This window comes from Trichosurus vulpecula, chromosome 4, assembly GCF_011100635.1.
Source record: "Trichosurus vulpecula isolate mTriVul1 chromosome 4, mTriVul1.pri, whole genome shotgun sequence".
Lineage (NCBI taxonomy): Eukaryota > Metazoa > Chordata > Mammalia > Diprotodontia > Phalangeridae > Trichosurus > Trichosurus vulpecula.
The window spans coordinates 435832987-435857916 of NC_050576.1; the positions used below are offsets into that span (position 1 = coordinate 435832987).

General features: G+C 42.3%; 1 protein-coding gene across 1 annotated transcript; it reads right to left on the reverse strand.

Annotated features, from left to right (window-relative positions):
* Positions 1–10606: 10606 nt before the first annotated feature.
* GMNC (geminin coiled-coil domain containing) lies at positions 10607–22427 on the reverse strand. The gene is made up of 7 exons (XM_036755842.1): positions 22336–22427; positions 19236–19722; positions 18230–18295; positions 17063–17237; positions 15254–15342; positions 14486–14602; positions 10607–11257 (listed from the first exon to the last, which is right to left on the reverse strand). The coding sequence occupies exons 1-7, from the start codon at positions 22425–22427 to the stop codon at positions 10607–10609; spliced, it is 1677 nt and encodes a 558-aa protein (XP_036611737.1).
* Positions 22428–24930: the final 2503 nt, after the last annotated feature.

Here is a 24930-nt window from a genome sequence, read left to right on the forward strand (position 1 = left end):
GGGAAAACCTGCGGGAGTGGAAGGAGTTCATGGTTCAGCTACCACCCCGGGGGCAGCAGAGCTGGGGCAGCTACAGAACTTGCTACAGAACAGCTACACTTGCTTCCGTCCACAGGCCCACCTGGTGGGAGGAATTAAGTGGTGGATCAGAGCAGGAGTGAAGAGCCTACTGAAGATCTGAGTCCAGTCTGGGTTGGGGGTTCTTGGGGAAGGAGGAGTGCTGGTGTGGCAGAGCTGGCACATCCCCCCAAGCTTGGAACATAGTTCTCTTAACTCTACAAGCAATCATACCCCGCTGAAAAACTCAAAGGTCAAGTTAGTTGGCTGGGAACATGGCCAGGCAGCAAAAACACATCCAGATTCAGTCTCAGACTTTGGATTTTTTCCTTGGTGACAAAGAACACCAAAACATACAGCCAGAAGAAGTCAACAAAGTCAGAGAGCCTACATCAAAAGCCTCCAAGAAAAACATGAACTTGTCTCAGGCCATGGAAGAGATCAAAAAGGATTTGGAAAAGCAAGTTAGAGAAGTAGAGGAAAAATTGGGAAGAGAAATGAAAAGGATGTGAGAAAACCATGAAAAACAAGTCAATGACTTGCTAAAGAAGACCCCCAAAAATACTGAAAAATACACTGAAGAAAACAACACCTTAAAAAATAGACTAACTCAAATGGCAAAAGAGCTCCAAAAAGCCAATGAGGAGAAGAATGCCTTGAAAGGCAGAATTAGCCAAATGGAAAAGGAGGTCCAAAAGACCATTGAAGAAAATACCACCTTAAAAATGAGATTGGAGCAAGTGAAAGCTAGTGACTTTATGAGAAATCAAGATATTATAAAATAGAATCAAAGGAATGAAAAAATGGAAGACAATGTGAAATATCTCATTGGAAAAACCACTGACCTGGAAAATAGATCCAGGAGAGATAATTTAAAAATCATTGGACTACCTGAAAGCCATGATCAAAAAAAGAGCCTAGATATCATCTTTCAAGAAATTATCAAGGAGAACTGCCCCGATATTCTAAAGCCACAGGGCAAAATAGAAATTGAAAGAATCCACCGATTGCCTACTCAAATAGATCCCAAAAAGAAAGCTCCTAGGAATATTGTCGCCAAATTCCAGAGCTCCCAGATCAAGGAGAAAATGCTGCAAGCAGCCAGAAAGAAATAATTTGAGTATTGGGGAAACATAATCAGAATAACCCAAGATCTAGCAGCTTCTACATTAAGAGATTGAAGGGCTTGGAATACGATGTTCCAGAGGTCAATGGAGCTAGGATTAAAACCAAGAATCACCTACCCAGCAAAACTGAGTATCATGCTCCAAAGCAAAATATGGATTTTCAATAAAATAGAGGACTTTCAAGCTTTCTCAGTGAAAAGACCAGACCTGAAAAGAAAATTTGACTTTCAAACACAAGAATCAAGAGAAGCATGAAAAGGTAATCAAGAAAAAGAACAAGAAAAAGAAATTGCAAGGAACTGTTTTGTTTACACTCCTACATGGAAAGATGACATGTATGATTCATGAGACCTCAGTATTAGGGTAGCTGAAGGGAATATGCATGTATATATGTATATATATATATATATATATATATATATATACACAAACATATATATATGTTTGTATATATGTATATGTGAGTGTGTATGTATGTATATATGTATGTGTGTGTATATACATATATATGTATATATATATACATATATATATATATATACACATATATATGGAGAGAGAGAGAGAGAGAGAGAGAGAGAGAGAGAGAGAGAGAGAGAGAGCACAGGGTGAGTTGAAGATGAAGGGAATATATCTAAAAGAAATAAAATAAAATTAAGGGATGAGAGAAGAATATATTGAGAGAGGGAGATAGGGAGAGATAGAATGGGGTAAATTATCTTGCATAAAAGTGACAAGAAAAAAGCACTTCGGTAGGAAGAGAAGAAAAGGCAGGTGAGGGGGAATGAGTGAATCTTGCTCTCATCAGATTTGACCTGAAGAGGGAATACCATACATACTCAATTGGGTATCTTACCCCACAGGAAAAAAGGAGGAAGAAGATAAAAAAGGGGGGATGATAGAAGGGAGGGCAGATGGGGTGGAGGTAATCAAAAAGAAACACTTTCGAAAAGGGACAGGGTCAAGGGAGAAAATTCAATAAAGGGGGATAGGTTAGGAAGGAGCAAAATATAGTGAGTCTTTCACAACATGAGTATTGTGGAAGGTATATACATAATGATATGCGTGAGGCCTATGTTGAATTGCTTGACTTCTTAGCGAGGGTGGGTGGGAAGGGAAGAGGGGAGAGAATTTGGAACTCAAAGTTTTAAAAACAGATGTTCAAAAGCAAACAAAAAATGTTTTTGCATGCAACTAGAAAATAAGATACACAAGCGATGGGGCATAGAAATTTATCTTGCCCTACAAGAAAGGAAGGGAAAAGAGGATGGGAGGGGAGTGGGGTGGCAGAAGGGAGGGCTGACTGGGGAACAGGGCAACCAGAATATATGCCATCTTGGAGTGGGGGGAGGGTGGAAATGGGGAGAAAATTTGTAATTCAAACTCTTGTGAAAATCAATGCTGAAAACTAAATATATTAAATAAAGTTAAAAAATTTTAAAAAATGAGCAAGCACTAAAAAAAAACAAAATAAAATAAAATAAAATAAATGAGTTTTGAATTCTCTCCTTCTTTCTCCTCCCCTCTCATTGAAAAGAGCAAGAAAATTTTTTTTGGTTTGTTTTCTTTTGTTGTTGTTGTTTTTTGGGGGGAAGGTAGGGCAATTGGAGTTAAGTGACTTGCCCAATGTCACACAACTAGTACATGTGTCAAGTATCTGAGGCCAGATTTGAACTCAGGTCCTCCTGACTCCAGGGCCAGTGCCCTACTCACCGTACCACCTAGCTGCCCCTTGAGCAAGCAATTTGATATAGGTTATACAGGTGTAGTCATACAAAATATATTTCCATATTAGTTGTGTAAAAGAATCACAGCACAGCACCCCCCCCCCAAAAAAAGAAGACTAAAGCATTTTTTCTAAAAAATATGCTTCAATCTATAAACAGATTTCATCAGTTCTTTCATTGTAAATGCATAGCACCTATCACCATAAGTCCTACAGAATCATCTTGGACCATTGTATCACTGACAATAGCTAAATCATTCACAGTTGATCATTGTACAACTCTGCTGTCCGAAATATATCTGTTACATGTACAATGATCTCCTGGTTCAGCACTTTGCATCAGTTCATGTAAGTCTTCTAGGTTTTTCTGAGACCAACCAGCTCATCATTTCTGATAGGACAATAATGAATGATATGTTTTCCCAGAATTTTCTGAAAGAATACTGGTCATTATTTCTTATATCACAGTATTCCATCACAGTCATATACCATATCTTGTTCAACCATTGCCCAATTGATGAACATCCTCTCGATTTCCAGTTCTTTGCCACCACTAAAAGAGCTGCCATAAATATAAATATTTGTGTAAATGTAGGCCTTTTTCCTTTTTGTTTTGTTTTATCTGTATGGGATACTGACCTACTAGTGGTATTACTGGGTCAAAGGGTATGCATGGTTTTATAGCCCCTTGTGCATAGCTCCAAATTGCTCTCCAGAATGGTTGAATCAGTTCACCAACAATTCCATTAGGGTTTCAATTTTCCCATAGCCCCTCCAACAGTTGTCCTTTTGCTTTTCTATCATATTAGACCGACAATCTGATAGGTATGGGGTGGTACCTCAGAGTTGTTTTGATTTGCATTTCAATAATCAAGAGTGATTTAGAGGAATTTTTCATATGAACATAGATTGCTTTGATTACTTTAATTAATCAAATTAGGAACGGATCTTATTTGTATAAATATGTCTCAGTTCTCTGTAAAATTGAGAACTGAGCCTTTACCCAAGAAACTTGTTAAAAATGTTCTTTTTTCTTCACAGTGTTGATTAGTTGATTACTCTGCATTTCCCTCCATCCTATCCCTACCCCATTTAGCCTATTCTCTCTCTCTCCCTCTCTCTCTCTCTCTCTCTCTCTCTCTCTCTCTCTCTCTCTCTCTCTCCTCCCCCACCATTTACTCTGTCCATCCCAAGTGTTTTACTTCTTCCTGTCACCTTACCAAACTGCCCTCCCTTCTACCATTCCCCCAACTTCTCTTGTGTCCTTCCTCTCATACTTTCCTGTAAGGTAATATCGATTTATATATCCAATTGAGTATGTATTTTATTCCTTCTTTGAGCCAATTCCAATGAGAGTAAGGTTCAATTACTTCTGCTCTCCCCTATCTTCCCTTTCAGTGTAAAAGCTCTTTTTGTCTATTCGTTTTACCCCATTTGCCTCTCCCTTGCCTCTTCTTTCCTTCTGCTCCTCTTTCTCACACCTTGAATTTATTGTTTTAGATATCTCTTATCATATTGAACGCATATCTGTGTCCTCTGTCCATTTGTATTTCAACTGCCTTAATAAGAAGAAAGTTCTTGGAAGTTACAAGTTGTTTCAACAATTTGGCTAGCAGCTGTTGTGGGGGTGAAAAACCAACACAAGCCCAACAACAAGAATGCTGCCAAAGCCCAGGTTCTTTTGATCTGCTTCACTAAGGAAAGCAACGTTAAGGGGTTAACAAGCTTACTTTAATTCAGCATATAAATACCATTCCCTTAGTTCAGGGGAAAAAGCCAGCACCCTGAACTTCAGAGCAAATACAAACAAATTACAAACATTGACAGACAGACCAAATACAATTCATAGTTACCAACATCTAGGTTCAGCCCAGGAGCTCATAACAAGGGCTGGCCCAGAGTCACACATGCCACCATGGCTGTGGGTAAGAGCTCCAAAAAATAGGAAGCCAACCCCTAGTTTTGTATCTTTTTCAGGGTCAAGGGTGAGTCACAAATGTGACTCACCCACGTGACCCAAAATCGTCACAAAGATGCGACTTAAACCCACGTGGTCTAAAAGCCCCTGATGTCCCAAACATGCCACTCAAACCCACGTAAACTAGGCCCTCCCCTGAGGCAAGGAGGTCATCAAGGACTCCCAATCTAATCAAGGAAACAAAGGCCAAACTAGTCAAGGGCACTTGTTGACTAAGTGCTAAGGAGCCCATTTTTGGTTGCCAATACACAAGTATCATCTTATCATGTAGGAAGGAAAATAGTTTAAACTTATTGAATCCCTTATGATCACTCTTTCCTGCTTACTTTTTAATGTTTCTTTTGATTCTTCTATGTGAAAGTCATTTTTTTTTAATTCAGTGCTGGTCTTTTCACCAGGAATGCTTGAAAGTCCTCAATTTCATTGTATGTCCATTTTTTTCTCCTGAAGTTTTGCTGGATAGATTATTCTTAGTTCTAATCCTAGCTCCTTTGTCTGATGAGATATTGTATTTGAATTTCTCTGATCCTTTAATGTAGAAGTTGCTAATCGTGTGTTATCATAAGCAGGGAATAGGGCCCTGCCTTGGTAAATATCAAAGCACTGACAGGAAGACAGAGGAACTCTCCCAGGGACATACAACCTTGGAACCACTGAAAATTATAGCCCTCCAGAACTAGCTATAAAAGCAAGAGGACATACAAATCAGAAAACTAGACCAGTTATCCCCCCATCACTAGAAGTGAATCTCTGTCTCTATCTCTCTCTCTCTCTCTCTCTCTCTCTCTCTCTCTCTGCCTCCTCCCCCCCCCCCCCCCCCCCCGCCACCGACCATCTTTCAGCTTCACTCTTTTTGTAGACTCCTACATGGACACTATGCACTAAAATGTTGGAGTGAAAGGAAAAACCCTCCCTGCTTACTCTGTTTTTTAACCTCAGGTGGAGAAATGGGCCTGGGGTGTTTGTCCTCAGTTCCAGGTAGCAGAAGTCAATCTCACAAGAGTTCAAGTCTTGCTGACCTTAGATCCAGGATTATAATAGAGATTGTGCAGCCAACTACGCTGATGTGGAAACCCTGAGAAACAATGGTACTTGGGAATCAAGCCCATGGGAGATTTAGATTTGTACCTGGAACTCTGTGCTAAGGTAACTGACCTAACCTGTGAACATAGTCTCTTCTTCCCCTATCCAGAGACTCGGTAGTGTAGGAGGTAAGGAGGATTATGCCTTTCACACTTTGGGGAAATAAGCTTGTATGTTGGTATTATGCCTTCTCAAGTAAGTATTTCTTTGTAAAAGGCACTGCCTTACATAAAGTTACAGAAGATCTCCAAGGGACATGGAAAGACTTGTATATACAGGGAAGTGAAAAGAACCAGAATGACAGTCTATACTAGAACACCACTACTGTGGAAACAAAGCACAATTTGATGACTTGTATAAACAGATGATAAATGAAATGAGCAGAACCATGAGAAGGAATTATAAAACAGCTTCTTCTTGTGTTTTTAAAGACAAATAAGAAAGCTGAAGGGACTCTGATCAATGCTGTGACTATTCATGATTCTGGAGGATCGACAATGAAACATGCCACTCACCTCCTGACACAGTAGAAGTATTTGTCATGTGGAATGAGACATATATCTTACTTCATGCAGTCACTTAGGGAACTTATTTTGCATGACTGAGCATATTTTCTATACAAAGTGTTCTTTTCTTTGCCCCCCAACACAGTGAGAGGAAGAGAAAATAAAATAGATTTTTCTTTTCTATAACAATAGAAGGAGATGCTACATATATGGAAACACTGAATCCTCTTTTAAATGAGGTATTATTTGTTTTACTTGATTGTTTCACTGTTTTATAAGAGATCTCTCACAGACTAGACTAATCTGGGAATGTTTCTAATGTAAAAGAAATCAATATAACTTCTTTTAATAAATGGTGTCATATCAGTTTGGGTTATTTTTGTTTTTATTAACCATAACATATTACACAATTGACTCACATATAATTACAGATGTTTAATATCATACACAAATCAAAACCATAAAAAAGAGTGTTAAATTAAGCTTGTATTTCACATTTTAAGAATGCCAAATATAAGAACTTATATTTGCATGCCTGTGTTATGGCTACATGATGAAAATAAATTCGTGTAGGCCTCAAAATGAATAAAATATGTTAAGATAGATATTTACACAATTTCCAGCAGCTGACTTTACAGTGTTGGCTAGCTTTGACTAGAATTGGGCATGAGAAAGAAGACTCATGACCTCTGATACTCTTGGAAGAGAGGGAAAAATGTAGACTTGTCTGAAAATTACAGGAAAGTATTAATTGTCACAAATCAGAGCTGTCATGGTCCTGATCAGAACCTTGGTTCATGGGAAGAGGACTGGATTTTCAAGTGTGAGGACTCAGGTTTGAGTCTCAGACTTATCACCTATTATCTGAGTGGCTCTGAATGACCCGCTTCCCTTCTCAGTTTCTCTTTTTTTGTTTTTTTTTTATAGGTACCATGAGGGGAATGGAGAAAATGATAAGGTACCTTTCAGATGTAAATCCTAAGAAAGCTAAGCATTTGTCTTAAAACAATATTTGTCTCTGAGATATGCGGCAATTATTTTATGCATTTCATAGTTTGTTTGACTACAACCTTTTTTTTAACTTTTACTAAGTTCAAAAATCCTCAGCACTGGCACACATACTTGAGATTTCGTGGCATATTTAAAAGCATTCAACCCTCCAGACTTAGTCTTACAACTAATTCTCTCCTATCCAATTTTAGCATCCTTCTCATAGGCATTAGACCAGACCAGGCCTTTTAGAATCTAGTTTATTCCCCTCCCACTCATTTTACAAAGGAAAAACAAAGGGTGAGATAGGTGGTAGCATTTGTTTAAGGCTGTCTGAACAATTTGGTTTTCCCTCCAACTGAAAACTGACATAGGAAATAATGAGGGAGGGAGGATACAAGTCATGTTTCAACCAGGACAGAGGGCAAGGGAATGATTCCATAATTAAGAGATTAGTTTGGACCTTTAATTACAAAAATTAGAGAGGATGGCCTTCTACCCAAATGGAACTCTCAGGCTTTTAGAGAACTTATTATTTGGAATCCACATGAATTAATAAAAGTGAAAAATGCATATATGAATGTGGGTATATGTGTGTATATGTTTGTATGCATATACACACATATATGTATATATATGCATATAAACATATATAAGTATGTGTATACATACAAATATTCCACATACTTAAAATAATAATCCAGAAAAATATATGTATCACACCTAAAAATCTATAAATGAATTGATTTAATTGGTATTCAAATCAAAGGGAAGAATATACATGCTTAAAAAATGTAACAAACCACATGAAAGTACCATCACAGACCATCTCAAATAATCATTTTACTATTGTAGTAAAAAAAAAGGTCAAAAAGTTGGCCTGGCTCTATGGAGTGGGAGCCAACGTGAGAACCACCAATGCACGGTTTTTGTATTTCCTTAACACAGAGAAAGGCAGATCTCTTCATCTCTGCCAGAACCAACTGAACTCTGACTTACTCAACTCTTGCCCCAAACCACCTAGAAACCAATCCAGACTGCTCGACTGCTCCCCAAACTCAGAGTAATGGGAGTCACCAACTTTTCCTTCAGGTAAAATGGACTGTGGAAGAAACCTTGTCTTCTGCCCTGACATTGCTTTCTAAGGACTTCCTGGCTTTACCATTTGCCTTAATTGTATGCTCAACAGTATCCCAATATCGTCTGACCTTCTGACAATCTAAAGATGCCTGTTTGGGCCATGTAATCTGCCCCTCTGCTGTATTCCTATGACTTTTAGTACTTAGAACTTTTAAAAGCGTTTTCATTTTCCTGGCAACTGAACTCTCTAATAAATAAAACTCCTCCCCTGCCCTCGCAATGTGTGAACTTGACCATAAGCTGTCTTTCTGCAGTTGTCATCCATCCCCAGACCTGAGCATAGCACTTGGAACTTAGTAGGAAGAGGAATACAGTAAATGGTTTTTTTTCATTAATTAAAAATAAGTATTTTGCTAAGAAGATCTCTCCCTCCCTCCCTCTCCTTCTGTCCCTCTCCTTCTGTCCCTCTCCCTTCCCCCCCGCCCCTCTCCCTCCCCCCGCCCCTATCTCTCTCTCTCTCTCTCTCTCTCTCTCTCTCTCTCTCTCTCTCTCTCTCTCTCTCTCTCTCTTTCTCTCTCTCTCCAGAAATTATACTTAAAAATGCAAACATGCTGGGGATTTCCCTGGGTTGATGCAAAGACTTATAAAGACAATGGTATTTTGAATTTTCTGAGAACTCTCAATCTGATAGAAGTAGAGTTTGAAAAGTCAATGATGCTGATTCTTGGGATGTTAACCTGTAATAGCTTGGGGCCCTCCTAGCATCTTTTCTGTGGGGTCATTCATTGCCTTACGTATTTCATAGGTGAGAAAATCAATGGCCACCAGAAAGCTAAAGGATTAAATGAACCTTAGGCTTCGGGCTTTAGACACCTTTTCATATAGAAGTCTGGCCTTTTCTGGAAAGTGCATTTAAGAGGGCAAAGGAGAGAAACCTGGAAGTTATTGCAAGTGAAAGATATTTTTGTTTGAGTAACAGAGGGAAAGCATCAGGGGTTCAGATTTTTCTTTTAAAGCCTATGTGTGCATACCTCCATAGTATAATCCTAACGGACTGTATTTTCTGGATGTTAAATCATTCAGCCTCTAGTCCAGAGTAAAAAGATGGGCTCAACTAGCTCAGAAAATGGGCTGCTGTCAGGATGAAGAAATTCAGCATCCAAAGACCTTCCATTTATTCAGTTTGGCATCTCTGGAACTAGAATGAGCCAAAAGAGAAGAGCTACCCAGAAGCTTTCAGCTTCACACTTTCCTTGGGAGTAGAGCAGGAGAAAGGGGCTTTATCTTACACTGGGCAGCACAGGAAGAGGGATGTTCAGTGACCCTCTCCCTTAAGCACTATGGTCTACAGGCAAAATGCTGGGCTCCTCTGAGAAGCTGACAAACTGATGTTTGCAAATAGAATCACCTTGCCTGCGGGTGGGAGGTCGGGGTGGCTGCTGTCCATGGTGTGTGGTTGCGGGGGGGGGGGGGGGGGGGTAGGAACTGATAAAGAGGCCTCCCCAACTGGGAGCAGTACCCCTGAGAAAACCTTTTGTGAACACTGCCAGTTCCTGGTCTGGGGCTCGTTGCTAGCAGTGTTGGGCCTAGTTTGAGAATGATAGTAGACAAATTACCCCAAAATGCACTCCACATACTTGAACACTTCTGATAGCCAGCTTAGGGAGAAAACAAGGCTTAGAACAAAGGTCAAAACCACACATGTGCAAACTGCTTAACTAAAGGAGAGAAGTAGTCAGACTGGTTATAATTGGAGCAGTGTATTTATGTTTTCAACCTATAGACAACTAGAAAGAAAATACCTCTTCAAGTCTAAGGTCTAAGGGAGGAAGTGGACCATAAGCGTCTCTGTGTAAACAAACCAAAGAACATGTGAAAGAGTAACAGATATGTTTCAGTGTGGGTTCTGAAAATTAATAGCCTAGAGATTTAGAAGGAGAAGGAGCAAACAGATATTACTTCCAGTCATGAAGATGAGGGTCCAGAGAGGGAAGGATCTTTGTAAACACACAGCAGGTTTGTGGCAGTGTTCCCTAGTTGGGGTTGGGGTGGAGGTTTCCTAAGACTGTTTAGGAACCCAGGTAAACTTCCAGCCTTCTTCATCTCTCCGTACAAAGGCTTGTCCCTGCTGGAAGGAATGGGTTTTCACATGGCAGTGGGGTGTCAGGGATGTGGAAAAGGCCACATCTGTTTTATTGGGTGAGATATCAGGAGTATAGCCAGGTGAGGTGAAAGGGGGAAAAGGGTCAGGGGAAAGGTTAGACATGGTTTGTAAAGCACCTGTTTGGTTGGGCACCCCAGAGAAAAAAGCCAAGTCCTCCTGTTGGCTGCCTGTGTTGTGCAAGGGTGCCACTTGAGCACTCTCATAAGAAATAGGCAGCCCCACAATGCCACCATGTTCATAGCTCACCTCTTCACTGGAAAACTGTGGGAATGTGCTCCTTTCAGGCTGAGAGAGCATGGCACTGTAGTTAGCTGGCACACTATCATCAATGGTGTCAAGGTCTTTTAATCCAAGGGTCTTCAGGACCCATGAGTCCACAGGGGGACTTGGCTGCCCCTCACAGGCAGCAAACTCATTAAAGAGATTTCTCTTGGCATTCTTGGGATGGGGGATATCTATGGCAGAGTACCTTCCCTCCTTTGTTTTCCTCTTCCCATTTTCTGTACACCCATAGATTTGGGTGGGTCCATTTTGCTTCAGCAATTTCTAGAGGAGACAAAATTTGATACACTTGTAAGGAGATAAGAAAATGAGGCACCCTCCTAAAATAAGTTACAGCACACACTTATTGGTAGCTTTTGACCAGTTAAGAGATTTTAAATATTGGAGATGCCTGATATTCCCAAGTACCTGCTTACACACAGTACCCAGAAGTTCAGTACCACTGACTTCTTTGGATTTACACTAATTGTAGTCTCTCAACCATTCTTCCTCCAGCTCTCAGGGAAAGGCTCTACTTGGATGCCTTCTAGATGGCTCTCCTCTGGGAACGTGGAACAGCATGAAAGAATGGAAAGTATGCTAGATGTGGAGTTCACAAACCTGCATCCAATGCCTAGCCCTGTCTCAGTGGCAGTGGGGCTAGTCAACTCTTGGGGCCTCAGTATCCTCACCTAGTTTAGAACAGGTAACCTCCAATATTCTTCCCAGTGTGAAGTCTCTAGTCCTGTGACCTGTAAAACCCACCCAGGGAGCTATGCAACAATATAGGAAAGCAGAGTTTTCAGCTATTGGGTGGTTTGAACTGCATCATTTAGCATAAATTGCTATTCAGTGGCTCTCAATACAGCAAGTAAAATAACAAAGAACCCACTAGAGCTGTTAAAAAAATAAAAAGATTGGGCAAGGGGGAGAAAGTAATGATTTCTGAAGTATATTTTGGAATTTCTTTCACAATAGGCTCAGAAAGGCTATTTGCTTTATAATTAGGGAAAAAAACCTTAAGCCGAGAGGGATGACACACCCTATTTAATATCACACATTAAATCCCAGATAAATCTGAACTTTGGCCAGAAGCCAGGACTGAAAATTGACAATGAAAGTAGCCACATACATAAGATGAACTGAGAATCTGGTTATATGGCCAGTCTCTGTCCCTTTACACTTCTGAAGCCCAGTAACATTAGCAACATCAAAGGCAGAGACCAAAACGGAGTCTTTGCTGCATGTGGCTCATATCTATCAGTCCCATGGAGCTAAAGGCAATATATGCAGCCCTTTGCCCAACTCCTTTCTGGTCAGCATAGAACAGGAGTTCTTAATCTGGCACTGGAGAATTAAAAAAAATACATTATTGATCACTGTATTTCAGCATAACTGGTCTCCTTTGTAATACTATATATTATATATATATATATATATATATATATATATATATATACACATACATATTATTTTATGCATTTAAAAACATGGTTCTGTGAAGGGGTGCACAGGCTTCATAAGACTGCCAGAGAATTCTTCCTGGAGAATTGCATTTCTTTTTGCTCACTTCTCTTCATATCTTTCTTCCTTCATTTGCCATAACTGTCTTTCTTTGATCTTGCCCTTTCTTGTCTTGAAGCTGCCTTTCCAACACAACCTAGGATGTTTAATCAGACTAAGATATCACCTAAGAGTAGCACATGGGTGATACCACATAGATGATCTATGCAGGTGGCCCCAGAGATCTCTTCCAGCATTACAACCAAATCCTTTTTGGCTTGACAAACCAAAATAAGAGAAAAACTAACCAACAAAAAACTTGAGCACACCTTATCAAAACTTGTCATTTGCTTTTGGAAAAGAGCAGCCCAAATTTTGTGAGAAGTGACCAAGGTTGGGACTTTATCTCTACCCATGAAAAGAACCCTCCTCTGCAGAAGGCTCACTGGTGTGTACAAGACCAAACTCTGTAAGCTTTTCTTGATAGAGATTGTCTTAAATTAAGTCCCCATTTTACAGTGTTTTAGGAAAAGAAAGAAAGAGCAAAGGAAAAGGAATGGTAGCCAAATGGCCTATTCCTTTGGGCTTTAATCTCATCCACTCAGTGTCAAGATATCTAGAAGAAGGGAAAAGCATCCCAGGATGTTGGGACAACCCCTTTGGGATCTTTATAAGGTGGGGTGGTATAGGGAGAAATACAGATGAAATGGGTTTCTCTCTTCACTGACAGGGAAGTTCCCTCATAGGGAAGGTCATTGAGCCACCAGAGAGTTACTTTGCCTTTTCTTTGACATGTGAGTTTGAGCAGAGACACAGTCACTTCTGACTAGCTCCACATGAGAGCAACTCCCTTCCCTCCAGGCATAGAAACACTTGGGAGCCAGCTTAGGTTTATTAATGATGGGAATGATGATAATCATGATAGAACATGAATAAAAACAGGGCCAAAGAACAGAAATGGGGAGCTGGAGATGGCCTGTTCTAACTTTTAACAGTCTCAAATAATGAATCTGCATACAAATTTGTAACTAGAATGGAGAGTTCCAGCCTTTGCCCAACATGCTAATAATATCCAGGAGTTAGAGGGACGCTTCCTCCCTTCATAACCTTCTTTATCTGAATGTTCCCATTTACTCATGTGCCTCCTTCCCTAGGATTGCTTTCAGAGTCCTACCCATGTAGCAGTTCCAGAAATGATGATGATGGAATTGACCATTGATGATAAGACACCCAAGATCAGTAGCCCTCTTGGTGAGCACTTTACTAGCTTCCTCAGAAGTATCTTCAGATTTTTTTTCTCACCAATCCCCTACACAAAACTAAACATGTCCCAAATATCAGAATTATAGTTATGGTTCTGCACACTGTAAGGCTGGCTAACCTTTATGACCCAGGGTAAGTCACCAACCCTTAGACCTTAGCCTCCACATTTGTAAAACAGGAATAAAATCTAGCTCCTAATGAATTCTCAGAAATAGGAGATATGAGGGGAATATCTGTGAAAGCACTTTTCTGCCTGGGATGTGCTCACGTCACACCTGTGCCTAGCCAATCCCCAGTTTCCTTCTAAACTCGACTCAAGTGATGCCTTTACCAATGCTAGTGCTCCCCTGCCACAAATTACAATGTATTATGAGTGTGTGCGTGTGCATGCGTGTGTGTGCGTGTGTGTGTGTGTGTGTGCATGTGTGTTTGTGTGTGTGTGTGTGTGTGTGTGTACTCGCTCACACAGCTTGTCTCTTCAATTAGTAAGACATCTGAGGGCAGGAATCATTTCACTTTTGTCTTTGAATCTCCAGCACCAAGAACAGTACCTGGTATACAGTGGGCACATACTACTTATTGATTGAATAAGCTAGCTTATGCTATAAAGTCATACATAGGATTAAAAGTATATTTCCAAAAGCACCTTTTCAGCATTTTGCCTTTCTTCCAGGAACTCAAAATACTCTCCAGCCCTTCCCTGACCCCCCAACTCCCTCCTAGCTTCACAATGAAAGCACCACATACCTTGGCTCTCTGCTCAAGGCATTTCACCAAAGCCGAATTCAGGTATTGTTTGAGGTTGTTGTTTTCTTCATGTAACCTAGCAAGTTCTTCCTCCTTCTGCAGTAAGGTGTCTTGGAGCTAGGGAGGAGATGCCCACAATGGTGAAAGCCACTTTCCAATATTGACTTTGTAACTTTATCAATTGGCTCATGGGCCTGCTCAGACTCCATTATGCCTTTGTTTGCTTGACGAAGACAACCTCGGGAAACTCTAGTCCTACATTCAGTGTGTCTTTCCCATTCCCCACCTGACTGTTCAGTTTTCAGCTTTCAACTTTTCCTGTTCTTTGCAAACTATTTGACAAGATTGTGACATTCCCAAAATGACCACTCTTGGCAAATGACTCCTCCATGCATGTGTGCGGGGAAAGCAGGGACCACCCCCAGCTGCTCCAACAGAGAAGGATACTCAGAGAAAATGCTCTCCTGGAACCTGGCTCTCTACAATTCACAAAGGGGTTGAGTATGGTCTGATCTGTCTTCTGTGACTTGGATTTAAATTCCTCCGCAGGAGGAAACAAGAAAGCCTCAAAGACAGGAAGGCTACACTGACAAGATTGCCTCAGCTTCTCTCTCTCTTGGACTTTATTGGATCTTGCTTATTGTTGGAATCCCATACTGAAAGCCATCTCTTGAATGAGAAGAGGGAGTGAAGGTGGGGTAGCCATGAGGAGTTGTCACCCTCTGTAAGGAATCACAGGGCTGCTTTATCCCAGTCATCAACCTTTACCTGCTTGTTTCGGTAGAGTTGGGAAGATAGCTGATTCCCTGCCCCGGCATAATCCTCGTGGACCAAGAAATCCAAACCATTGCACTGTTCTGGGGGAAGATAAAAAGACACATTTTGTTGGCCATATCCACACAACAGAATCTGTCTGAGGGCCTTGGATACCAGGGAATGTGTCAGCATCTTAATTACTTCAGCCAAGGAGATGTATGGAAAAATCCCTGATGTATGGCCAGAAAGGTGACTTGGTCACTGTACACATATTGATTTTAAAATATTATCAAATATTACATAAATGCACAAACAAAAGTAGAAAGCTTTTATGGTTTTGGTTAGTATATATGTTAATGTAATATATTATACCATACACGTATGTGTGTATATAACACAATATGTATACACAACTCACATGCATATACATACATATGGATATATGCATATACATGTGTGTTTTGTATAATTCCCGATTGAGAACATTGCCCAATTCTACCTTTCTTTGCCACCTTTGGACCACAAAACAACATTGTGTCAATGGCTCTGGAGTCAATCTTTGTTGCTAATGGAACTGGGTCCTCAAGGAAAACCCACCTCCCTCTTGGATATATCTGCATGGACAGAAGTTGAATTGGATAGCTAGCTATGTGGTGGTAGATGCACCATGAAGACTTTAGATCATCTTTGTCTAAACACCTTTCCTGGGGTAATGGCATCCCACCATCAGAGTATCACTTGGCTGGACTTGCATGATCTCCAGTCCCTTTTTCTTGTTCCCCAAACAGGTGCTAATTACATTATAAGCAGCAAAGGAAACTTCCACATGACATTAAAACAAATAATGCCTCTGATATGACTCCATGGGTCATATATGCATGTAATGCTTTTCTCTTATTTTACTTCCAAAAAGATAGTCTGTCTTTCAAAAGTACTCATCGTATTAAAGTGTAGTCATTTTAAAGAGTGGGGGAAGAGGAGGAGATGGGGATTTTGGCCTCAATTGCTTGGTTTAATCTTATTTCAAAGTATATGGTGATAGAGGGTTAATCCAAGTCACATTTTTCTCAGGCCCCGTAAAACTTCAGTGTCTTTTAACTGCTATGTATTACCTATGAGAAAGAACTGTGTGGTCCAACTAACAGCTTCCATTCTTAGAAACTGAGATGTCTCTGGAGTAAGTATCATGAGTGAAGGCCATTTTATACTAACGGAATATTATAGATCACAGTTAGGGATCAGGGAGTCATGATGTGAGAATTCAAATCCATACCCTGGCAGTGTAGGAAGGGGCTTTTATCCCCTACATGCCCACTGTCCAAAGACACAAGTGTTCTCTTAGTCATATAGAATGACCATTTACCACTTGCAAGACTCTGGAGATAACGTCTCCAAGGTGATCCTTTCCTCCTTTCAAACCAATCAGGCAGGATTCCCCTAACAGGAAAGGTTTAGCTTCAACAGGCATCTTGACTCCAAAAGACATGATGGAATTGGACAGCACAGAATTCCTGGCCACCCAAAGATCACTTAGTGACTACAATGGCCCTTTTCCCTTTCCCTGAACCACAACACAAATGTTGTTGCACAAGAAGGTGACCTCCCTAGGTTCCCTCTTTGCCAAAGAAAAACCAGCAGGTCACTTTGTTTCTGGATACATGATGATTTGGGCTTCTTTGAAAATGAGCTAGCATTTCCCTGTTAAGTCTAGTCAGAGCTCCCCCCTTCCCAGACACTTTCCAGCATTTGGTGTAATTGGTGTGTTTGGGGGCCGGAAAGCTCCCGGAGCAGTGCTGGGGAAAGCAGAAGAGCGAGACTTACCCTGTGCCTGTGGCTCTTGTTGGGGCTCTCTGTTGTCCAGGAGACCAGCAGCCCAAAAAGAGACCCAAGTTTCCCTGGAAACGTCAACACTGGATGCTGACGTTGAGGTGGAATGGGGGCAATTGTAGTCCTGGCCCCCTGCAAAGTGCTGATCTTGGCAGGGGAGACTGGTGCTCTGTAAAATACAGCACAAGGGGTGGGGTCCAGAGAGGTGGGGTGATGCCAAGCAGGGCAGAAAAGGTGGGAGGTGGAAGGAGACATTAGATACACTGAAAAGGAACAGTGAAGGTATGAGAAGTTGGCTTGGGCTTCATTTGGGACTGGCCAAAGTGCACTTAATAGAATTTGTTTTACTTCTTGCTTTGACCAGGAAGCAAAAGCAAGCACCCAGTCCTTTTGGACACCTAGACCATCCCAGTGACACTTCTTTCCTGCTTTCTAGTGTGTTTCTTTTTCTTTAATGGGCAAATAAGAAAGTAACGTAAGATAGAAGCTCTAAGTAGTATCCCCAAATTTTAGCCTTCTCAATATTCTCACTTAATGGTTGTCAAAAAAACAAACCAAAAAGCACAGAGAACCTTACCCGCACCTTCTGAAGGTGGTCTATGGCACCACTCACTCCAAACAAAAGCAAAAGGGGGGGAGAAAACCCTACAAAACAAATCCCTAGACCCAACACATAGTTCTGCCTTTCTAAGTAGATGCAGAATCTGAGAACTATCTCCCCCCCTTGCTCAGACATCACTCTATGGGTTAAAGACAAAGTGGGCCAAGGGCCAAACTAGGGCCAACATCAGTCTTGTGCTCCTTGTCGATTTGGTTGGAGGATCCCACAAGAGGAGGAATAGCCTCAAGAAATGAAACATTTCTTGGTTAACCTGAGATAGAAGCAACCCCCCCCACCCAGTAAAACCCCTAGGGGTATCTGTCTGTCTGTCTATCTATCTATCTGAATGATGTTTCCTTTTTGTTTTCCTGCAGACAGCTCATGTCCAACTTGTCCAAGCCAGGAATACTGTAACATATTCAAGGACAAGTTGGCTCCAAGCCTAGGTCTTCCACTGGAAGTTGCTGGTTTTGCACCTTTCAACTGACACATACATGCAGGCAGGCGTGCATTCATACATACATGTTGAACATAAAATATTAAAGTAATTTAGTGTTTACACTTGTGTGGTCAGCTCTCTCAGCTGCATCCCAATGATTACTCCTAAGTCCCAGTCTTGATTCCAACTTTTTGGGCATAAAGTAGACACAGGGAAGCTTCTAGTCCTAATCCCTCTCACTCCTGGGTCTCGGTCCTCCAGCACAGCCATCACCCAATACTTCAGGCAGTTAATGTGAGGAATCCCCCTTCTCCATCTCTCTCCCTTCAACAGGTAGTCATCCACAGAGCAAGACAAAACAAGGCTCCCAGGCACACAGCCTGTCTGGGTTAATGGGTCAGCATCTCGTTTTCTTTGTATTGGTAAACATTTAATCTTCCAGAAGTCACCTATTTCCGCAGCGTTAGGGCTGATAAAGATCTTCCTATCGTTATCACATTACAGTTTTCTTAGGCAAAATACAATCAAAGTGGGAAAGGGGGCAGCGGGAGAGGCAGGGAATTAAGAAAAGTCATGCCTTGTTCATTTTCTCTGCAACTTTGTTGAAAAAGGTCCCGTTTTGAAGCCAACCCAGCTTGGATGCCACAGACCCAGAAACTTGAGCCAAGTTTATCAAGTATTTTTTTTTCCCCCTACAAAAGCGGGTCTGCAAGCTCACTCCCTGGGCTCAGTAGGGACTTCTCCATTATAGAACCAACACCTGAAGCAACCAGTAAAGCCCGCAACAGAGACTCCCGCTCTGCTGGGATGTGCGAATCAAAGCAGAGTGAGGTGGGGAGGTGAGAGAAGCGAGGAGGGATTGTAAATCTGCAAAGAAATCCAGGGACTAGGAATGCAGTGCTGGGGCCGCGAGCCGGAGGGCAGGGCAAGCCTCCCAGGAAGGCACGGAAAGGCAGATAGAGACAGGTGGAGAAATGAGGAAAGGGAGCGAGCGCTGCGAAAACCTGTTCGGAGGCGCAGGTGCCAGAGAAAGCTGGCTCCCCGGTTGGAACAAGCCCTCAATCTCCAGCGCCAGTTTCTTGTCCAGCCCCAGGGCCAAGGCGCCTGCCTTCCCGGTCCCCACTTACCATCTTGCTGGCTGGGGCCGCAGGAGCCGCAGCCGGGAGCGCCCTTTCCCCAGTCCCGCCCCACAGAGGAGCTTTAAATGGCTGGGAGGGGGCGAACCTGGGGAGGCGAGTTCTAATCCCCAGTATCTCGCGGTGACGCCTCGGGGCTTTCTGGAAATGCTGCAATCTGATTTGGTGCGAAGCTGTCAAACTTGTGACGCCAGGGAACAGCCTGGCAGCCGGCTGCTCTAAGGTCACCGTGGACCGCGCACAGACGGGGAAGGCACCGGCTCGGAGCGCGGGACGAGGGCCAAGTCCGCGGTTAGCAGCTGGACTAGGGGTGCCCAGCAGCGGAACCAAGGTTGCCCAGAGGCATTTCAAAACGGGCGCCCCGGCCAGTCTGCCGAGCTGCGCCGTGACGGTGCCCTTGGCGTCGGCGCGCAGCTCTGGGTGAGACCAGCGAAGCCGCGCCGGAATCCCGCAGACGGAGCGCACTGCGCGGAGCTGTCTGTCCGGTGCCCAGAGAGTTTAGAAAGGCAGCTCTGCCCCTGCGGTTGTCCGAGAAGCCCGGCTGGAAAGACTCGGAACCGAGCAGCCAAGGAAAGTGATGGGGGAAAGGGGTGAGAGGCAGCGGGAAAAGTGGGAACGGTGCCAGCCGTGCCGGGGAGTGGTCAAGCTGACTGAGACAGCCCCTCGGAGAAGGCTCAGCAGCTGTGACCAGCAGCAGCTCCGGCTATCGCTCCCTGCAGTCTGGAGGATCCTCGAGTTTAGATCTGGGAGGGACCTTGCCAGACGTTAATCCCGCCCCCTCCATGAAAGAAAAGGAAACTGAGGCCGGACAGTGGAAGTCACAAGCGCCAAGTCACTAACATTAGTTAGGAGTGACTGGCACAGGCAGACCTATGTTTATGCTTTCTATGTATGTTAAAGGCTCTCTGGTGTTAACGTTGTACGGGGAAGCTGAGGCATGGAACCTGACCTTTGTCTGAGCAAGCATCCCCTTCCCTTCCTCTCTGAGCAGCAGGTGTTCAGGCCTGAAAAGAGAGAGAAAGTAGATCCCTTCTCTTTCCTATTTTTCAAAGCCTAAACTTAGTGTTCTTTCCTCAGATTGTCCGGGCAAAATCTGCTCATGCCCTGGTCACCCCATAACCTCAGCTGGCACGTAGGACCCTAACCTTCCTAGTGCCCTTCCCAAAAAGGGCTAATCAACCCTTTCTTTGTTCAGTCTGCTGCCTCTTGGCCCCACTCCTTCACCAAACTTTCTAGTCCAAACCTCTCTAGCCACCACTCCCCATGGTGAGTTCTCTCCCCTCACTAGAAGGTAAGTTCTTTGAGGATATTGACTTGGCCTTTGTGCCTCCAGATGATAGCACTGAGCTCGGATTAATAAATTTTGAGTTAGTCATTTATTCATTCATTCATTCGTGCATGCATAGGAGCTAATTCAGATTCTGAAGAAGCTACATGCACACACAGCATACAAACAAACCAAGGAGGAGCATCTTTCCACAGTTCATCAGGATGGTTTGTCCAGGTCTGCCCAGACTGAAGGGCAGTAAAGTAAAAAAGATAGAAAAAGAGGGCAGGGAAGAGGGAGGAATCAGTGACCCTACCCAGTTCAGAACAAGCATGCGCAAGCTTTAGGTAACCACAGTGGTGATCAAGGTGTTTGCTTCTAATTTCCAGAGCGAAACACATCCACTTAATGCCCAGTCCTCAGGCAGTCACTAACAACTGGGGAGGCTTATTCTCCCCAGCAAAGTTCAAGAGCCCTAACATTGAGAAAACAGGAAGAAGTGGTTTTCCAAGTACAATCCTCGGTTCCTTAGCCTTCAGTGTTCACAATTAGACTCCTTTGATAAATGGGAAATGAATTTCAGGCATAACATGGCACCAAGGGAGGAGCAGGAATGGAATCCAGGTATGTCTTAAAGATACTATTCCTGTACGTTAGGAATGGGGTGGAGGATGATAGAGAACATGTTTGATTTTAATCTGATTGGTAAACGAAAAGTACATCATTCCAGGAGGGGAAGGGAAAATTGCATGGGGATCAGTAAACTGCTCTGCTCTTGTTTAAGGAATCTTGATTAAGGGGGAGGGGGAATACTCTTATCAAACAGTCTCATTGGGAAGGGAGATGTGAGGGGGATTCAGTCACCTTGACAAAAAAAAAGGATAAGAGATTGCCAGTTTGTACATTGATAGATTTGGGGCTCTGAGTTTGGAAGAACTGATGTCTGAGATCATATCCTGCCTTGGACATATGATAACTGTGTGATGCTGAGAAACTCACTTAATTGCCTCAATTTCCTTAACTATAAAATGGGGATAAACATGACACACTCTGTCAATATATGTTAGCCATTATTAATATAAAAATACAGATTTTGAGATGAAAGGGACTTCAGAGAGCTTTTAGTCACTTTCATCTCTAAATGTATAATCCCATACTAATCCACAACAGAACTATTTTCTTTGGGGTGAGGCAATCAGGGTTAAGAGACTGGCCCAGAAGTGGATTGGCATAGAAAGATAGTAGGTAACATAATTTTAAAGTTTAATGGCTTGGGACCAATAACAATGAATGACAAGTCAGGCATAAGAATAAGGCATGTGAGATGTGATGCCAGTGGAAATAAATGAGTGCAATTTATTTAAAATTCATTTATAAAATTATAAATTTTGAAATAGAAAGAATCTCCGAGATGATCTCATCTCTACCTTTTACACATGATAACCCTGACACCTGGAGAGGGAAATTTCTTTAAATAGAACCTCTTCCTTGGGTCCTCTAGTGGTGTGACTACCCACAGGCCCAAATACACTCTGGAAGAGTGTGCACTCTGGAAACCACAGGTCAGAAGTCCCCATTAATGTACTTGGAATGTGTACTTGTACTCTGGAGTGGTCAGACAGTAGAAATATTTAGCTCAAAACAAAGATATCCACTAAAGGCAGCATGGAAAAAAGTAGCTAAAAGACATTCCCTCCTGCCCAGAAATGGTGGGTGTTACTCTCCAACAAATAAACAGAACATAAGAGAGAAGAGGGGACACAAATCAAGTACACTAGATGTGAGGCTCACATGTAGGAAACACCCATGTCCAAGGCAGCTCACAATTTTGTTCTTTCAGTGTCTCGATGTCCTTTCTTTTCTTCTGGTGTCATCGTGCTGCTACTCTGTGGGTACAACAGGGTCTCTATTGGCATGGTCACTCTACTGCTTTCTTCAGGCTTGACTGCTCTTTGGAGCTCCACTATCTACTGTCAGAGTTAGGTCTCTCTGGAATCCATACCTATTTATTTTCCTTTCTTTTAAAAGTCATCCCCCTTGAATCTATTTGCTGCTCTGACGATCATTCTCCTCTCACTTAATTTGGTGTCTTCTAGTATTTGAGACATTTTCTATAAAATACCTTGGCCAATGGCGGTAGATGGAAGATAGAACCCAGTCCTTCTTCTGTCTTCTGGTAGAAGCACAGGACTCATTCTCCAAAAAGGTTCTTCCCCTAGAATATGTCTCAGAGCTGACAACCATGCCAGCCACCTGGAGCATGGCTAAGACTCAGTCATCGAGTAGTAAGCAGCCCCCGTTATTCCATAAGTGAGAACTCCCAAGACTAAGTAAGAAATAACAAGGTATAGACACACCTTTTAATTCATCAACATTTTATCTCTGGGTTACCTGCACAATTTTGTGATATCATCAGTGACAATGGGGGAAAATCAATGGCTCATGAACCGCCTTCCTCCTCTCCAATATTTACAATACCTGTTCAGTGATACAATACTAGATTTTAGGTAGAGTGACAGACTCGACACACCTTTCCTTGTTGATTAAAAATCCTTAATGATCGTTTCTCCCTCTATGAACAAAAGGTTCATTTAAAAACTGCCTTTTGTATTGTGCTTAAGAGGGTGGTATGAAAAGGGAGCTAATAACAGAGTTGTTGCTAAGTCGGGGTACTGTCTCCCAGCAGGGCAAAAATAAAATAGATGGTAACTTGACCTGTATACAGACACAATCTGTAGACAGATAGATGTATAGTTGTGAGCAAAGGTGATCTGGGGTGGTAAATAGGCTGGCATATGGAATGTGATTTCATTTCTCCCCTGGAGAATGCTTTCTTCTATTCACCCATTAGCCTGCCTCAATGCTACAGAGAAGAGAGCCATTCACTTGGTCTTCTTTCCACAGGTGCAGGACCATACTCTCTATCCCATGAGAAATGCATTATTTCATCGGCTTTTTTTTCTTAAAAAATATTGGTCCTCTAGCTTTCCCCTCCTATTTCCTGTACACCTCCAACAACTCCATTTGTCTGTTATTGACTATTAATCTATGGGTTAGAGGATAATAAATAGGATGTTGTTCTAGATGGGGCTTTGGATTTCTAAAAGTGGTATGGAAACATTGGCAAATGCCATCCTTTCCTTTCCGAAGGAACTCCTCTGTCTCCTAGTAGAATTAGATTCATTGAGAATGGAAAGCTTTGTTTTCATTGTCTTCATTTTCTTATTCCCTGTCTCTAGCATGCAACATTGTATGTAGAATATGGCTCATAAATGCTTATTGATAGTGGGTGGGGATTTGGAGGGGTGGGGAGTAGATGGCAAAAAAAGACAAGGAACCCCTGAGCTTTCCCCAAACCCCTCCAAACAACTTTAAATTATACCTCAAAACAAATTCTGGAGTGGCAGAATCCACAGAAGGATGGAGTGAAACAATTTTTTCAGCCCAAGATAAATTGGAAGTTCAGCAGAAAAGGTCTGTTGCACCAGGGTAAGAGTGGAGTGCAGTCTGGCACAAGCCAGGCTGTACCCTAGCAAACTAGTAGTAAAGCTTAGGGGTGATTGAATCAGGGGCAGCAGTGGCAGTTGCCAGACCACTAAGCCCACAGAGGGTAAGGAGGTCAGACAACTTGTCACAAGAAGATCGACAGGGGTCCTTTTGCTGGTGGCAGGGGTAGGTCTCTGTTGCATTGCCCTTGCTTGGATCGGGGTTGCTGTCCTGGGTTTCAGTCCCAGGGCAAAAAGGAGCACTAACACAGCAGAGCTTGCAGCCACAAAGAAGCTGGGACTCTAGTCACAGTTCCGAGGAAGAGAAAGGTGTTGGTGGTCACTCAGAAACAAGACCACAGGCCAGGAGAGTAGCAAGCACAACTTTCCCTGTCAGAGGTTTCCAAAGTGACTGATGATGCCACCTCCTGGGTAGCACAGGAACAATCCAGGGGGTAGTAGTAGCCTCAAGTGCAATTGGGGGTAGTGAATAAAAATAAGGAGGCAGTGGAAGCATAGGGAAAGAGGAAAATATAAGAATATTTGGAAACACCTTTTGTACATATTTCACCTGTTGTGTCACAGAGTTAAAGTCATAGTGATTACATCATTTTCTAAATAAACATACACAATTCAAGTTATAACCAATCAGTGGTCAAGTCAGGTGAAAGGTCTTAACTGTGTCTAGACTTATCTGGAATTCCCGCATGCATCAGCAGGAATATACACTTGTAATGACTTCATACAATATGGTTACATGATGTTGCATTATCAAAATTTCAGTGCAGGGAAAAAAAACACAAATGAGAGTGATGCAGGAAAATTATTTTTAAAAAATCAACAGCTTGGTTGTTGGAAGGAAGTACAAAAAAGTAAGAAAATAAGACCTTAAAAAACAAAATAGGCCAAATCATAAAAGTGAAACAAATATCCA

Bases quoted from the DNA above. Each gene is read 5' to 3' on its own strand.
- GMNC (XM_036755842.1), bottom strand. From the start codon at position 22,427: ATGCCAATAGAGACCCTGTTGTACCCACAGAGTAGCAGCACGATGACA. The intron at 19,723-22,335 runs GTGAGCTGCCTT...GGCACCGGACAG, and splicing joins GACACTGAAAGAACAAAATT to ACAGCTCCGCGCAGTGCGCT. The intron at 11,258-14,485 runs GTATGTGGTGCT...TGTCTCCTCTAG, and splicing joins GCCTTGAGCAGAGAGCCAAG to AAATTGCTGAAGCAAAATGG.